General features: G+C 42.6%; 1 protein-coding gene across 1 annotated transcript in view; it reads left to right on the top strand.

The window, feature by feature from the left end:
* Window positions 1-16,738, top strand: part of LOC120048027 (rap guanine nucleotide exchange factor 2-like) — a 148,149-nt gene that overhangs the window by 41,846 nt on the left and 89,565 nt on the right. The window contains exons 2-3 of the mRNA XM_038993699.1: window positions 1,379-1,449; window positions 1,986-2,042. Of these exons, the coding sequence (XP_038849627.1) occupies window positions 1,379-1,449; window positions 1,986-2,042 (128 nt within the window). The remainder of the gene's footprint in view (window positions 1-1,378; window positions 1,450-1,985; window positions 2,043-16,738) is intronic.

Here is a 16,738-nt window from a genome sequence, read left to right as displayed (position 1 = left end):
CCGTTGCCTTGACAGCTTTGCACACTCTTGGCATTCTCTCAACCAGCTTCATGAGGTCATCAGCTGGAATGCATTTCAATTAACAGGTGTGCCTTGTTAAAGGTTCATTTGTGGAATTTCCTTAATGTGTTTGAGCCAATCAGTTCTGTTGTGACAAGGTAGGGTTGGTATACAGAAGATAGCCCTATTTGGTAAAAGACCAATTCCATATTTTGGCAAGAACAGCTCAAATAAGTAAAGAGAAACGACAGTCCATCATTACTTTAATTAAGACATGAAGGTCAGCCAATCTGGGATATTTCAAGAACTTTGAACATTTCTTCAAGTGCAGTTGCAAAAACCATCAAGCGCTATGATAAAACTGGCTCTCATGATGACCGCCATGGGAAAGGAAGATCCAGAGTTAACTCTGCTACAGAAGATAAGTTCATTAGTTACCAGCCTCAGGAATTGCATCCCAAATAAATGCTTCAGAGTTCAAGTAACAGACACATCTCAACATCTACTGTTCAGAGGAGACTGCTTGAGATTTTTGGTTTCAACCACTGTGTCTTTGTGAGACAGAGTAAGTGAACGGATGATCTCCGCATGTGTGCTTCCCATGGAGGAGGAGGTGTGATGGTGCTTGCTGGAGACACTGATTTATTTAGAATTCAAGAAACACAAACAGCATGGCTACCACAGCATTCTGCAGCGATATGCCATCCGATCTGTTTTGCGCTTAGAGGGACTATCATTTGTTTTTCAACAGGAAAATGACCCAACACATCTCCAGACTGTCAGGGCTATTTGACCAAGGAGAGTGATGGAGTGCTGCATCAGATGACGTGGCCTCCACAATCACCCGACCTCAACCCAATTGAGATGGTTTGGGATGAGTTGGATCGCAGAGTGAAGGAAAAGCAGCAAACAAGTGCTCAGCATATGTGGGAACTCCTTCAAGACTGTTGGAAAACATTCCAGGTGAAGCTGGTTGAGAATTCCAAGTGTGCAAAGCTGTCATCAAGGCAAAGGGTGGCTACTTTGAAGAATCTAAAATATATTTTGATTTGTTTAACACTTTTTTGGTTACTACATGATTCTGTGTTATATCATAGTTTTGGTGTCTTCACTATTATTCTCAATGTAGAAAATTTTAAAAATTAAAGAAAAACCATTGAATGAGTAGGTGTGTCCAAACTTTTGACTGGTATTGTATGTATTAGGGACAGCACTGGCCATTTTAGAAAGGTTGTTTGGATCTTATAACGGCTGACTCTTCATGTCTGTCTACTGTTAACACGCTGACCTTTTTCCCATGATATTCCAACACCCTGCACCCGGTAAAATCGGAATGTTAAAATGCTAATAAACTGACGCATCTCCTCTATTCACACAGGACCTGGAGATAGTCTACTCCTATCTGCATGGGATGGAGGCCCTGTCGAACCTCAGAGAACACCAACTGAGGTGAGAGCTCGCACATTGATTCAGATTGATCAAATGAATTACACATGAATTTATACTTGTTAATTACATGGATGATCTGTGATTAGCAGTTGTACAATACCCTGATGAGACTAAAACTAGTAACACCTTAAAGGAATGTTGTTTTCCTCTGCGGTAGCTAGTTCTCAGAGACTTGTTTTTCTCCTGCTTGTTTTGAATCCTTGAGCAACAATAATATGCATGACATGCTCTGGGCTGTTTTTGGGAGTTTGTGTTTTTTGATATCGCTGTTTACTAAAATAAAGTTTCACAAATGCCAAGGCACATGAGTTACTTTTAAAATACTGACATTTCCTTCCTCTTAAAAAGGTAAACTCGGAGAGCTTCTACAAACTCAATAAACTAAACTTAGTGAACCCAACCATCCATCTGTTCTATTGTATTTGTTAACTGTCACTGCTGTCACTGTTGTCTCCTCTCTTCTCTCCTCTCCCATCTCCTCTCTTCCCCCCTCTCGCCCCACCCCTCTCCTCTGTCCTTCCCTCTCTCTCCTACAGGATAATGTGTGAGACAGTGCGCTATGAAAGACACGAAGCCAATGAAGTGCTCTATTAGTAAGTACCCTTGTGCGTGTATGTAGGTACACATTCTTAATGCATCCATTCTTAATAAATCATATCTAGATGTTCTCTGCTGGAAGTCTTTACACAAGACATGGTCAGAGTCCAACTTATTGAAAAGCTGCGATTATGCCCCATTAATGTCATTTTAGGTCTGATCCTTAAGAGTTTTTTTTTTAAAGAGGGAACTGATTGGAGGACTTGCTTCATTTAGATGAGAGCAAGGCTATTCCAGAATGCCCTATAGTCAGAGGACACACACACACAGAGAGTTGCTCCCATTGGCCAAAAGTAGCAGTGGGGGGATGAGAGGGGGGGTGGTGTCTGGTACCCTGCTGGTAGCTTAGGGCTAGTGTGACAACACTTTCAGCAGTCTCTCTCTACCCACTGTGTGTGTGTGCACCCGACTGCCGGTGGTCATGTGTAGTATGTATGCATGCATGAATATTTTGGCCCAGGGTAGGGGATTCCTCTTGTAGACATTCATACTCTGGTTCTCTTCCTGGATAAGTGCTGGGAGCAGACAGTGGGAAAATAAGATGCAGTCTCCCCCTGTGGAGAATCTGATTAAGGTTCTTTAGCTGTAGTGGTGCCCTTTACCTTTTTCTATTTTTAACAATGAGTTCTGACTACCTGGGGACTAGGAGGTGTTAAAACCACACTGTTAGAAATCCTGATGGCCCCTTTTTAAGGTAAACACAGTTCCTGAGATGAAAGCATGGACAGCACATTTTGGATAGGGAGGTGAAGGACTCTCAATCATAGACAGAAGACCTGTCAATCATCGACAGCACATTTTGGATAGGGTGGTGGACTGTCAATCATAGACATGCTGTCAATAGTAGACAGCATGTTATGCATAGGGATGTGGACAGTCAATTGTTACAAGGCTAAGCAACTCTTATCTTACATCCACTCCAATTCTGTCCAAACCTGAAACCCCAAAGTGAGGTTGATAGTGTGTGTGCTACAGGCGATACACTGCCATCTTAGTACATCAGGTTATAAACCAAGAGTATTACACTTGACAGGAATTGATTATACCCTCCAGCAGTCCTCATCTCCGGGTTTCCCTCGTGTGTGTGTGTGTAGCGCTCACACCCAGCTCATTGAAAGGTTTCCCCTTGCCAGTGTGTGTGTGCCTAGCGTCCCCTGTGTGCCTAGCGTCCCCTGTGTGCCTAGCGTCCCCTGTGTGCCTAGCGTCCCCTGTGTGCCTAGCGTCCCCTGTGTGCCTAGCGTCCCCTGTGTGTGTGTGTGTGTGTGTGTGTGTGTGTGTGTGTGCAGAACTCGCACGCAGCTGATGGAAAGTTTTCCCCTCACCAGCTCCTACTCCCAATAGGGTCCTACTGTAATCAGCTGGGAATGTGCCCGCTCGCTTCTGGAAACAAGGTCATCTGATCTGGGAAAAGAACTGGGAGAAATAACATGTCCCATCCAAACAACGCTCAAGGAACATTGCATTTCCATCCTTCTGAATGGGGAGTGTCATGTCAGTATTGGGGTTAGCAGTATTCTGTAGTAAAAATCATCATATAAAACACTGCAAACAGTGGAGGCTCCTCAGAGGAGGAAGGGGAGGACCATCCTACTCAGTGAATTTGATCAAAATAGTGAAACATTACAAAACTTTTTTTTACATTTTTTTTTTTTAGATATGAATATATTTAGTATAGTTTTATGTCACCAAATAACGGATTTAAACCATGTTTTGCAATGAAGGTCTACAGTAGCCTCAACAACACTCAGTAGGGTAGCACCCTGGTGTATCAGAGGACAGCTATTTTCTATTTTCTGTGTACATTGACTTCAATACAGAACTTAGGAGGCTCATGGTTCTCACCCCCTTCCAAAGACTTACTATAGTAATTATAACGACTTCCAGAGGACGTCCTCCAACCTATCAGAGCTCTTGCAGTATGAACTGACATGTTGTCCATTCAATCAAAAGTGACTCAGTGAGATGCTAGTTGAACGGTTTTGAACAAATACATTTCTTCAAAATTGTATGAACTGTGTGCCGGTGATCAGGGGTGTATTCATTCCGCTAATTCTGTTTTGCGAAACGTTTCTTAAATGGAAGCAAACGGGGCTGGACCTACCGAAATTTGTCCAAAAACTCTTCGTTTTGTTGCAAAATGTTAGCAACTGTTTGGACTAATGATTACACCTTAGATCCGCTAGATGCTGGCAAGAGTGTGCAAGGTGGTATTGAATATGTCACTGTCACCTTGATTACTCCAATTTGTCTCTGTACCTGTGCACCTACGTTATAAACTTTCATTTGTAGGCTAGGTTTTAGCAACCTCATGGTGTGTATAGGGCAAATTTGAGTATCATGTAGTAGCTTAAACCTATTGATGTTACATTGAGCTGAGTGAATGGAATATGAATGACAGTCATCCAATATGCTGTAATAGAAATAAGGCCATCAACTGCCACTAACTTTTGCCTTGCAAAACTATTCAGACCCCTTGGATTTCTCTAAATTTTGTGTTACGATGTGGGATTAAAATAGATTTGTCATTTATTACCAATATACACAAAATACTCTGTCAAAGTGGGACATTTTAATGTTTTTTTTAAGATTAAGAAAAAATATAACATATAGTCGTTGCATGCGAGGTATTCAGCCCCTTTTTTTTCAGGCAAGATTAAGTTAGTAAAGGTGTAAAATTGACCCTTCTGTCCCCCATATAACATCTGTAAGGTCCCTCCATGTATTGAATTTCAAGCATCATAAAAAGGGCAGTGATTGGTAGATGTGTAACAATAACAAATCAGACATTGAATATTTCTGTAAGCATGGTCAAGTTACTTATGTTATTAAACCACTAGACACTTCAAAGATACAGTTGTCCTTCTGAAGTGAGCTGCAGGGCAGGAATGAAACTGCTCAGGGATGTCACCATGTGGCCATTGGGGATTTTAAAACCGCTACAGAGTTAAATGGCTGTGAAGGGCGAGCTGAGGATGGATCAACATTGTAGTGACTCCCCAATAATATAAATATACAGAATACACATTTTCCAAAACATGTATCTTGTATGCATCAAGGCACTAACTGCAAAAACAACATGGCAAAGGCATACTTTTTGGCCTAAATTTTCAAGCATGGTGGTGGCTGCATCATGGTATGAGTATGCTTGACATCAGCAAATACCTTTTCAGGATAAAAAGAAACAGAATGGAGCGAAGCACAGGGAAAATGGTAGAGCAAACCTGCTTCAGTCTGCTTTACACCAAGCACTGGGAGAAGAATTCACCTTTCAGCAGGACAATAACCTAAAACACAAAGCCAAATTTCAACTGGAAATGCTTACCAAGATGACCGTGGATGTTCCTGAGTGTCCAAGTTACAGTTTGACTTAATTCTGCTTGAAATTCTGTGGCAAGACTTTAAAAATGCTGTTTAGCCATGACCCCTACATCTTGACAGAGCTTGACAAATTTTTTACAGAATAATGGGCTAATATTGCACAATCCAGGTGTGCAAAGCTCTTATAGACTTACCCAAGAAGACTCACAGCTGTAAGGTTTTCCTAACATGTATTGACTCAGGGAGCTGAATACTTAAGCAACGACTATTTTATTGATTACATTTTTATTTATATAACATTTACATTTTTTTCCCACATTGACAGACTATTTTGTTTAGATTGTTGATAGAAAATTACAAATCCATTTTAATCTCACTTTGTAAACCAAATGTGATGAAATCCAAGGGGTCTGAATACTTTTGCAAGGAAAGTATTCAGACCCCTTGACTTTCTCCAATTTGTTACGTTACAGCCTTATTCTAAAATTGATTAAATATTTTTTTCCCCTCAACAATCTACAGAAGATACCCCTGTTGTGACTTTACTTTCATTAATCTGACTGTTATTTATTTAATCTACTAACTATGTTTAATTGTTACCCGATTTTAAATGAATCCTCTAACAACGAACTCATTAGAAATTTGGGGCACCATGGAAGAGTTTTTTTTTAAAGAATTACCATCTCCCAAATGAAACTCTTAAGATATATCTATTACATCGCTCAACGGTCATCTTATTAATCATTACCTCTTATCATAAAATCATTCTGAACAGTCGTAACCTCATGCATCTGCAAAAAACCCAGTCTTACTCATGATTCAGTACTACACCAATTGGTTTAATTATTTATTTACTAGCTAACTAAATAATAACATACACACTTAATACACGAGACAAAGATCCGTAGCAGACTTTTACAATATGGTGGCTTTTTACGCAACGATATGTAGAGGGGAGAGCGAAAAAAAAAAAGACATTTCAGAACTATTCTCACATTAATCATATAGTTTGCACACGAACCACCGCCCATTTGGATTAAGAAATCATCAATGTATTTATGTGCGAGGGCCTTTGTTTGGTCGGAACCAGCCCTCCTTAGGAAGGTTGTTTGGCCTTAGAGCGACAAGCTGGATGGCTCTGATTGTCCAGAAGGGGTCTCCCCTTTCCCGTCTTCTACTGTTGTTCCCGGTGATGAGCGTAGTAGGATAGTCTCACTTACATTCACTTTTCTAGATATTTGACTCGCGACAGCTAATCAGCTGTCTAAGTGATTGTCTGAGAGGTGAGCTTCTCACCCACACCTCGTGTTGATTATTCAGGATTCGAACCACGATGGACATGAGCTGCAGCTTGCCGTCTCTCTGGTCTAAAGAAAGGCGAGTTTATTTCTTCACCTCGTGTCAAAGTTCCAACCTCAAGTTTCCTGGTATTGGAAACTTAATTTAGTTGGCAAGCTTTTTATGCACACTAGTCAAAAGGGGATTGTTCTGTCAGTCTGACACAGTCTCTGACCTAATTTGGGGCGTGGCTACTTACTATGGAGAGATTCTCTTAAAATCACATTCATATTTTAACAAAAATACTTTTCATATTATATGCACAACATATTGGATGGAAACTTGACAGATAAAGGGGAGATACTTTTCAAGTTACAGTGTTTCGTGCATACAATTTTTTTACGACATCACAAAATGAAAACCCATCTGACATTAGTTTTCTATAGCTCCCCACTGACCATTCTCCACATTGTTACAAATATTGTTCCAGTATCCACTTTTGACCGTGTGAGAGTTTCGGCAAAAAACTGTCTGTGAAACAAATACATTCCTTTGGTTGATACTAAAAGGGGGGAAAGAAAGTCTCCTCGTCCTGTAATTTACAACAGGGTGTGAACTGTTGACCATCCAGCAGCTACCCCCCCCCACCCGAAGTGAGAGAGGGGGGCCTGGTTACTGTCAACCCCCGCCAGTCTCATCTGGCACATTTTGATTATCACAAGACCGTCATATGACCCAATAATGACAAAGCAAAAACAGGTTTTGGGAAATGTTTGCAAACGTATAAAAACAAAAATTGGAAATATCACATTTATATAAATATTCAGACCCTTAACTCAGTACTTTGTTGAAGCACTTTGGCAGTGATTACAGCCTCAAGTCTTCTTGGGTATGATGCTACAAGCTGGGCACACCTGTATTTTTGGGAGTTCCTCCTGTTCTTCTCTGCAGATCCTCTCAAGCTCAGTCAGGTTGGAAGGGGAGCGTCGCTGCAAAGCTATTTCCAGGCCTCTCCAGTGATGTTTGATCGGGTTCAAGTCCGGGCTCTGGCTCTGGCTCTGCAACTCATAGATATTCAGAGACTTGTCCCCAAGCCACTCCTGCATTGTCTTGGCTATGTGCTTAGGGTCATTGTCCAGTTGGAAGGTGAACCTTTCCTCCAGTCTGAGGTCTTAACCTGCTCCAGAGCGCTCTTCATCATAGATCTCTCTCTTTACTTTGCTCTGTTCATCTTTCCCTCGGATCCTGAATAGTTTCCCAGTTACTGCCGCTGAATAACATCTCCACAGCATGATGATGCCACCACCATGCTTCACCATAGGGATGGTGCTAGGTTTCTTCCAGATGTGACGCTTGGCATTCAGGGCAAAGAGTTCAATTTTGGTTTCATCATGGTCTGAGAGTCCTTTTTAGGTGCCTTTTGGTAAACTCCAAGCGGACTGTTGTGCCTTTTACTGAGGAGTGGCTTCTGTCTGGCCGCTCTACCATAAAGGCCTGATTTGGTGGAGTGCTGCAGAGATGCTTGTCCTTCTGGAAGGTTCTCCCATCTCCACAGAGGAACTCTAGAGCGACTATTGGATTCTTGGTCACCTCCCTGACCAAGGCCCTTCTCCCTCAATTGCTCAGTTTGGCTGGGCGGCCATTTTAGAGACTTAGTGTTTCCAAACTTCTTCCATTGAAGAGTGATGGAGGCCACTGTGTTCTTGGGGTACTTCAATGCTGCAGGATTTTTTTTGGTACCCTTTCCCAGATCTGTGCCTCGACACAATCCTGTATCGGAGCTCTATGGACAATTTCTTTGACCTCATGTCTTGGTTTTTCTGACATGCACTGTCAACTGTGGGACATTATATAGACAGGTTTGTGCCTTTCCAAATTATTTCCAATCAATATAATTTACAACTGGTGGTCTCCAATTAAGTTGAAGAAACATCTAAATGATGATCAATAGACATAGGATGCACCTGAGCTCAATTTCGAGTCTCATGGCAAAGGGTCATGTAAATAAGGTGTTTCTGTTTTTGTTTTGCTCTGTCATTATAGGGTATTGTGTGTAGATTGAAGATTTTTTAAAATGTTATCAATGTGGAAAAGGGGAAGGTGTCTGAATACTTTCTGAATGAACTGTATACTGTAGTTTAGCAGACACACCCCTTTGGAAATAGGCTCGGGCCCCCCCCCCCCCCCCCCCCACTCCAACATCATTTCATAAAGGGTCTCATAAGAATATTGATGTTTATTAAAAAAAACAGTTCCTCTCCAGCTTCTAACATACCCAGAGACCCTCAGCTCCTCTCCTACGTTACAGCCTGTCTGAAGATGAGATGTGGTGTTCGGGCTTGTCATTGCTGAGCGCTTCTCAGACGATTGTTTCTCCCAAAATGCTCATGACCCAGTTCAGTCAAGCTGTCGTGGCGCATAAGACTCTCCTGTCTCCTACTACTTTGTGTTCTGTGCTCCTCTCCTCCTTAGCGATGTGCAAGGGAGCGAGCGCCTCTGCGTGCCAGCGATTTAATAATTGAACATTTCATTTGGACTGCGAGGGAGGAGATGAGGACGATATAGGGGAGAACAAGTGCATCAGGGGAAAGGAGGGGAAACGGTGAAGGAGAGAGATGGTGAGAGGGAGGGAAGCAGGATTCACACTGCATCAGTAGGGTGTGCTATACTCAGCCTTATTAGCTCCAGAGTGAAGGTGTGGAGAGAAGGAAGAGGGGGGTGGGGGGGATTACTTTGTTCTCTGTGATGAGAAACTCTCACTCAGTATAATCTCTCGCTCTGTCTTTGTGTGTGTGTGTATGAACATACTTGTGCATGTTCACTTGTCTGTTTGTTTGGCCGTGCATTCATCCCCATCCGTCCCACCTCTAGATGTGAGTGGGACACAAACCTTGGGCGTGCCGTATTTGCCATCGAATGGATTTCCTCCAGACTACCTTTCAGAGCTCTCCGCTGGTGGGACTCGATGAACACGCTGACCAATAATTACACACGACTGGCCGATTAGCACTAGATTTAAAGGGAACCCAATGACAAGACAAGCACTTTAATAGCACCTGCAGCATGTACAGGGTGTGCAGCCACAGCAATCTGCTCTGTAGTTGGTGTAAGACTGAACTATGATGATGAAGCAGTTTATTCCTTGTTATAGCGTCATTTGGTAGAGACTAGATGAGTAAATCCATAGCTAAGTGAAACACGTGGCCATTGAACTTAGAGGTATTGTATCTTCATTTGTTCACTCCCTGCGCCACAGAATTGACATCAATTCACTTCAGTGGTCTTTCTCTCTCGCTCGCTCAAATTCTACAGCACCTGACATAATAAATGTCCTACTACTGTAGGTCCTATCAAAACTGATTTCCTCTTAGAATGTATTTATTTTTTAATAATCAAATCCTCCTGCTGCAGTATTACTTTACTCGTGCAATGAAAGTTCTCCCATCTCCACAGATGACCATCGGGTTCTTGGCCACCTCCCTGACCAAGGCCCTTTTCCCCTGATTGCTCAGTTTGGCCGGGCGGACCGCTCTAGAAAGAGTCTTGATGGTTCCAAACTTCTTCCATTTAAGAATGATGGAGCCCACTGTCTTCTTGTGGACATTCAATGCTGCAGAAATGTTTTGGTACCCTTCCCCAGATCTGTGCTTCGACACAATCCTGTCTTGGAGCTCTATGGACAATTCCTTCAACCTCGTGGCTTTGTTTTTGTTCTGACATTCACTGTCAACTGTGGAACCTTATATAGACAGGTGTGTGCCTTTCCAAATCATGTCCAATCAATTGAATTTACCACAGGTGGACTCCAATCAAGTTGTAGAAACATCTCAAGGATGATCAATGGAAACAGGATGCACATGAGCTCAATTTAGCAAAGGGTCTGAATACTGATGTAAATAAGGTATTTCTGTTTTTTAACTTGTTTTTGCTTTGTCATTATGGGGTATTGTGTCGTGATTCTTTTGAATAAGACTGTAACGTAACACAATGTGGAAAAAGTTGAGTCTGAATACACCTCATTCCAGGGTTTTTATTTTTTACTATTTCTACATTGTAGAATAATAGTGAATACATCAAAACTATCAAGTAACATATGGACATATGTAGTAACCAAAAAAGTGTTACACAAATCAAATTATATTTTATATTTGAGATTGTTAAAAGTAGCCACCCTTTTGCCTTGATGGCTTTGCACAGTTTTGGCATTCTCTCAACCAGCTTCATGAGGTAGTCACCTGGAATGCATTTCAATTAACAGGTGTGCATTGTTAAAAGTTAATTTGTGGAATTTCTTTCCTTAATGCGTTTGAGCCAATCAGTTGTTCTGACAAGAAAGGGGTGGTATACAGAAAATAGCCCTGTTTGGTAAAATACCAAGTCCATATTATGGCAAGAACAGCTCAAATAAGCAAAGAGAAACAACAGTCCATCATTACTTTAAGACATGAAGATCAGTCAGTTGGGAAAATGTCAAGGACTTTGAAAGTTACTTTGAGTGCAATCGCAAAAACCATCAAGCGCTATGATGAAACTGGCTTTCATGAGGACTGCCACAGCAAAGGAAGACCCAGAGTTACCTCTGCTGCAGAGGAAGAGTTCATTCGAGTTACCAGCCTCAGAAATTGCAGCCCAAATAAATGCTTTACAGAGTTCAATTAACAGACACATTGCAACATCAGCCGTTCAGAGGAGACTGCATCAATCAGGCCTTCATTGTCGAATTGCTGCAAAGAAACCACTTCCAAATGACACCATTAATAAGAAGAGACCAGCTTGGGCCCAGAAACATGAGCAATGGACACATTTGTCCTTTCGGTCTGATGAGTCCAAATTGGAGATTTTTGGTTCCGACCGCTGTGTCGTGAGACATAGAGTAGGTGAACGGATGATCTCTGTATGTGTCGTAACCACCATGGAGGTGGGGGTGCTTTGCTGCTGACACTCTCTGTGATTTATTTAGAATTCAAGGCACGTTTAACCAGCATGGTTACCACAGCATTCTGCAGCCATACGCCAGTCCCACTAAGCCCAAACCAGATGGGATATCATTTGTTTTTCAACAGCACAATGACCCAACACACCCCCAGGCTGTGTAAGGGCTATTTGACTAAGAAGGAGAGTGCTGAATTAGATGACCTGGCCTCCACAATCACCCAACCTCAACCCAATTGAGTTGGTTTGGGATGAGTTGGACCGCAGTGAAGTAAAAGCAGCCAACAATTGCTCAGCATATATGGGAACTCCTTCAAGACTGTTGGAAAAGCATTCCAGGTGAAGCTGGTTGAGAGAATGCCAAGAGTGTTCAAAGGGTGGCTACTTTGAAGAATCAAAAATAAAATGTATTTTGATTTAACACTTTAATTTGGTTACTACATGATTCCATGTTTTATTTCATAGTTTTGATGTCTTAGCTATTATTCTACAATACCCTGGAATGAGTAGGTGTCAAATGTTGAGTATGTATATATATTTATGACACACACACACTACCGTTCAAAAGTTTGGGATCATTTAGACATTTTACTTGTTTTGAAAGAAAAGCAAAACGTTTTTGGTCCATTTTAAAATAATATCAAATTGATCAGAAATACAGTGTAGACATTGTTAATGTTGTAAATGACTATTGTAGCTGGAAACGGCTGATTTTTAATGGAATATAAACGTAGGCGTACAGAGGCCCATTTATCTTCAACCATCACTCCTGTGTTCCAATGGGACGTTGTGTTAGCTAATCCAAGTTTATCATTTTAAAAAGCTAATTGATCATTAGAAACCCCTTTTGCAATTATGTTAGCACAGCTGAAAACTGTTCTGATTTAAAGAAGAAATAAAACAGGCCTTCTTTAGACTAGTTGAGTATCTGGAGCATCAGCATTTGGTTTCGATTACAGGCTCAAAATGTCCAGAAACCAAGTACTTTATTCTGAAACTTGTCAGTCTATTCTTGTTCTGAGAAATGAAGGCTATTCCATGTGAGAAATTGCCAAGAAACTGATTATCTCGTACAACACTATGTACTACTCCCTTCACAGAACAGCGCAAACTGACACTAACCAGAATACAAATAGGAGTGGGAGGCCCCGGTGCACAACTGAGCAAGAGGACAAGTACATTAGTGTCTGGAAGGCCAGCATCCCGGAGTCGCCTCTTCACTGTTGACGTTGAGACTGGTCTTTTGCGGGTACTATTTAACAAAGCTGCCAGTTGAGGACTTGTGAGGCGTCTGTTTCTCAATCTAGACACTAATGTACTTGTCCTCTTGCTCAGTTGTGCACTGGGGCCTCCCACTCTTTCTATTCTGGTTAGGGCCAGTTTGCTCTGTTCTGTGAAGGGAGTAGTATACAGTGTTGTATGAGATCTTGAGTTTCTTGGCAATTTCTCGCATGGAATATACTCCATTTCCCAGAACAAGAATAGACTGACGAGTTTCAGAAGAAAGTCTTTGTTTCTGGCCATTTTGAGTCTGTAATCGAACCCACAAATGCTGATGCTCCAGATACTCAACTAGTCTAATGAAGGCCAGTTTTATTTCTTCTTTAATTAGCACAACAGTTTTCAGCTGTTTTGTCAATTGCAAAAGGGGTTTCTAATGATCAATTAGCCTTTTTAAAATGATACACTTGGATTAGCTAACACAACGTGCCATTGGAACAACAGGAGTGATGGTTGCTGATAATGGGCCTCTGTACGCCTATGTAGATACAGTGGGGAGAACAAGTATTTGATACACTGACGATTTTGCAGGTTTTCCTACTTCCAAAGCATGTAGAGGTCTGTAATTTTTATCATAGGTACACTTCAACTGTGAGAGACAGAAACTAAAACAAAAATCCAGAAAATCACATTGTATGATTTTTAAGTAATTCATTTGCATTTTATTGCATGTCATAAGTATTTGATCACCTACCAACCAGTAAGAATTCCGGCTCTCACAGACCTGTTAGTTTTTCTTTAAGAAGCCCTCCTGTTCTCCAGTCATTACCTGTATTAACTGCACCTGTCCACACACTCAAACAGACTCCAACCTCTCCACAATGGCCAAGACCAGAGAGCTGTGTAAGGACATCAGGGATAACATTGTAGACCTGCACAAGGCTGGGATGGGCTACAGGACAATAGGCAAGCAGCTTGGTGAGAAGGCAACAACTGTTGGCGCAATTATTAGAACATGGAAGAAGTTCAAGATGAAGGTCAATCACCCTCGGTCTGGGGCTCCATGCAAGATCTCACCTCGTGGGGCATCAATGATCATGAGGAAGGTGAGGGATCAGCCCAGAACTACACGGCAGGACCTGGTCAATGACATGAAGAGAGCTGGGACCACAGTCTCAAAGAAAACCATTAGTAACACACTACGCCGTCATGGATTAAAATCCTGCAGCGCCCGCAAGGTCCCCCTGCTCAAGCCAGCGCATGTCCAGGCCCGTCTGAAGTTTGCCAATGACCATCTGGATGATCCAGAGGAGGAATGGGAGAAGGTCATGTGGTCTGATGAGACAAAAATAGAGATTTTTGGTCTAAACTCCACTCGCCGTGTTTGGAGGAAGAAGAAGGATGAGGACAACCCCAAGAACACCATCCCAACCGTGAAGCATGGAGGTGGAAACATCATTCTTTGGGGATGCTGTTCTGCAAAGGGGACAGGACGACTGCACCGTATTGAGGGGAGGATGGATGGGGCCATGTATCGCGAGATCTTGGCCAACACCCTCCTTCCCTCAGTAAGAGCATTGAAGATGGGTCGTGGCTGGGTCTTCCAGCATGACAACGACCCGAAACACACAGCCAGGGCAACTAAGACGTGGCTCCGTAAGAAGCATCTCAAGGTCCTGGAGTGGCCTAGCCAGTCTCCAGACCTGAACCCAATAGAAAATCTTTGGAGGGAGCTGAAAGTTCGTATTGCCCAGCGACAGCCCCGAAACCTGAAGGATCTGGAGAAGGTCTGTATGGAGGAGTGGGCCAAAATCCCTGCTGCAGTGTGTGCAAACCTGGTCAAGAACTACAGGAAACGTATGATCTCTGTCATTGCAAACAAAGGTTTCTGTACCAAATATTAAGTTCTGCTTTTCTGATGTATCAAATACTTATGTCATGCAATAAAATGCAAATTAATTACTTAAAAATCATACAATGTGATTTTCTGGATTTTTGTTTTAGATTCCGTCTCTCACAGTTGAAGTGTACCTATGATAAAAATTACAGACCTCTACATGCTTTGTAAGTAGGAAAACCTGCAAAATCGGCAGTGTTTCAAATACTTGTTCTCCCCACTGTTTTCCATAAAGTCAGCCGTTTCCAGCTACAATAGTCATTTACAACATTAACAAAGTCTATGCTGTATTTTTGATCAATTTAAGGTTATTTTAATGGACACGTGCTTTTTTTTCAAAACAAGGACATTTCTAAGTGACCTTAAACTTTTTCACGTGTGTGTAAACTCAGCAAAAAAAGAAACATCCTCTCACTATCAACTGCGTTTTATTTTCAACAAACTTAACATGTAAACATTTGTATGAACATAAGATTCAACAACTGAGACATAAACTGAACAAGTTCCACAGACGTGACTAACAGAAATGGAATAATGTGTCCCTGAATAAAGGGGGGGTCAAAATCAAAAGTAAGTCAGTTTCTGGTGTGGCCACCAGCTGCATTAAGTACTGCTGTGCATCTCTTCCTCATGGACTGCACCAGATTTGCCAGTTCTTGCTATGAGATGTTACCCCACTCTTCCACCAAGACACCTGCAATTTCTCGGGCATTTCTGGGGGGAAATGGCCCTAGCCCTCACTCTCCAATCCAACAGGTCCCAGACGTGCTCAATGGGATTGAGATCCGGGCTCTTCGCTGGCCATGGCAGAACACTGACATTGCTGTCTTGCAGGAAATCACTCACAGAACAAGCGATATGGCTGGTGGCATTGTCATGCTGGAGGGTCATGTCAGGATGAGCCTGCAGGAAGGGTACCACGAGGGAGGAGGATGTCTTCCTTGTAATGCACAGCGTTGAAATTGCCTGCAATGACAACAAGCTCAGTCCGATGATGCTGTGACACACCACCCCAGACCATGACAGACCCTCCACCTCCAAATCGATCCTGTTCCAGAGTACAGGCCTCGGTGTAACTCTCATTCCTTCGACTATAAACGCGAATCCGACCATCACACCCGGTGAGACAAAACCGCATCCGTGAAGAGCACTTTTTGCCAGTCCTGTCTGGTCCAGCGACAGTGGGGTTGTGCCCATAGGCGACATTGTTTCTGGTGATGTCTGGTAAGGACTTGCCTTATAGCAGGCCTACGAGCTCTGTCCAGCATCTCTCAGCCTATTGTGGACAGTCTGAGCACTGATGGAGGGACTCTGCGTTCCTGGTGTAACTCAGATAGTTGTTGCCATCCTGTACCTGTCCCGCAGGTGTGATGTTCGGATGTACCGATCCTGTGCATGTCTTGTTACACGTGGTCTGCCACTGCGAGGACGATCAGCTGTCCGTCCTCTCTCCCTGTAGCGCTGTCTTAGGAGTCTCACAGTACGGACATTGCAATGTATTGCCCTGGCCACATCTGCAGTCCTCATGCCTCCTTGCAGCATGCCTAAGGCACGTTCACGCAGATGATCAGGGACCCCGGGCATCTTTCTTTTGATGCTTTTCAGTCAGTAGAAAGGCCTCTTTAGTGTTCTAAGTTTTCATAATTGTGACCTTAATTGCCTACTGTCTGTAAGCTGTTAGTGTCTTAATCATGAAACGTACATCTCCAGCTTTCTTTTTCAATTAGAGTTATTGGGGAACCCCACTGGCTGAATGGACAGAGACAGTAGTTCCTGAGAGAGCCATGATTCCATAAAACAGAATGTTAGTCTGGAAGGAAATCCTTGCTCTGAGCTTGTCTACTTTGTTTTCCTGGACTGAATATTAGCGAGCAATATACTCGGAAGCGGTGGATGATATGCATGCCTCCTGAGTCTGACTAGAAGCCCACTCTTTATTCCTCTTCTCCTGCGGCGGCGTTTTGGAGCAGCCCCCGGGATGAATAGAACTGCCTCGGGGTGTTAAAACAAAGGATCCAATTTAGGGAAATCCAATTTCTGGTTGAA

Source organism: Salvelinus namaycush, chromosome 5 (genome assembly GCF_016432855.1).
Source record: "Salvelinus namaycush isolate Seneca chromosome 5, SaNama_1.0, whole genome shotgun sequence".
NCBI lineage: Eukaryota > Metazoa > Chordata > Actinopteri > Salmoniformes > Salmonidae > Salvelinus > Salvelinus namaycush.
This window is presented reverse-complemented; position numbering and strand designations above follow the sequence as displayed.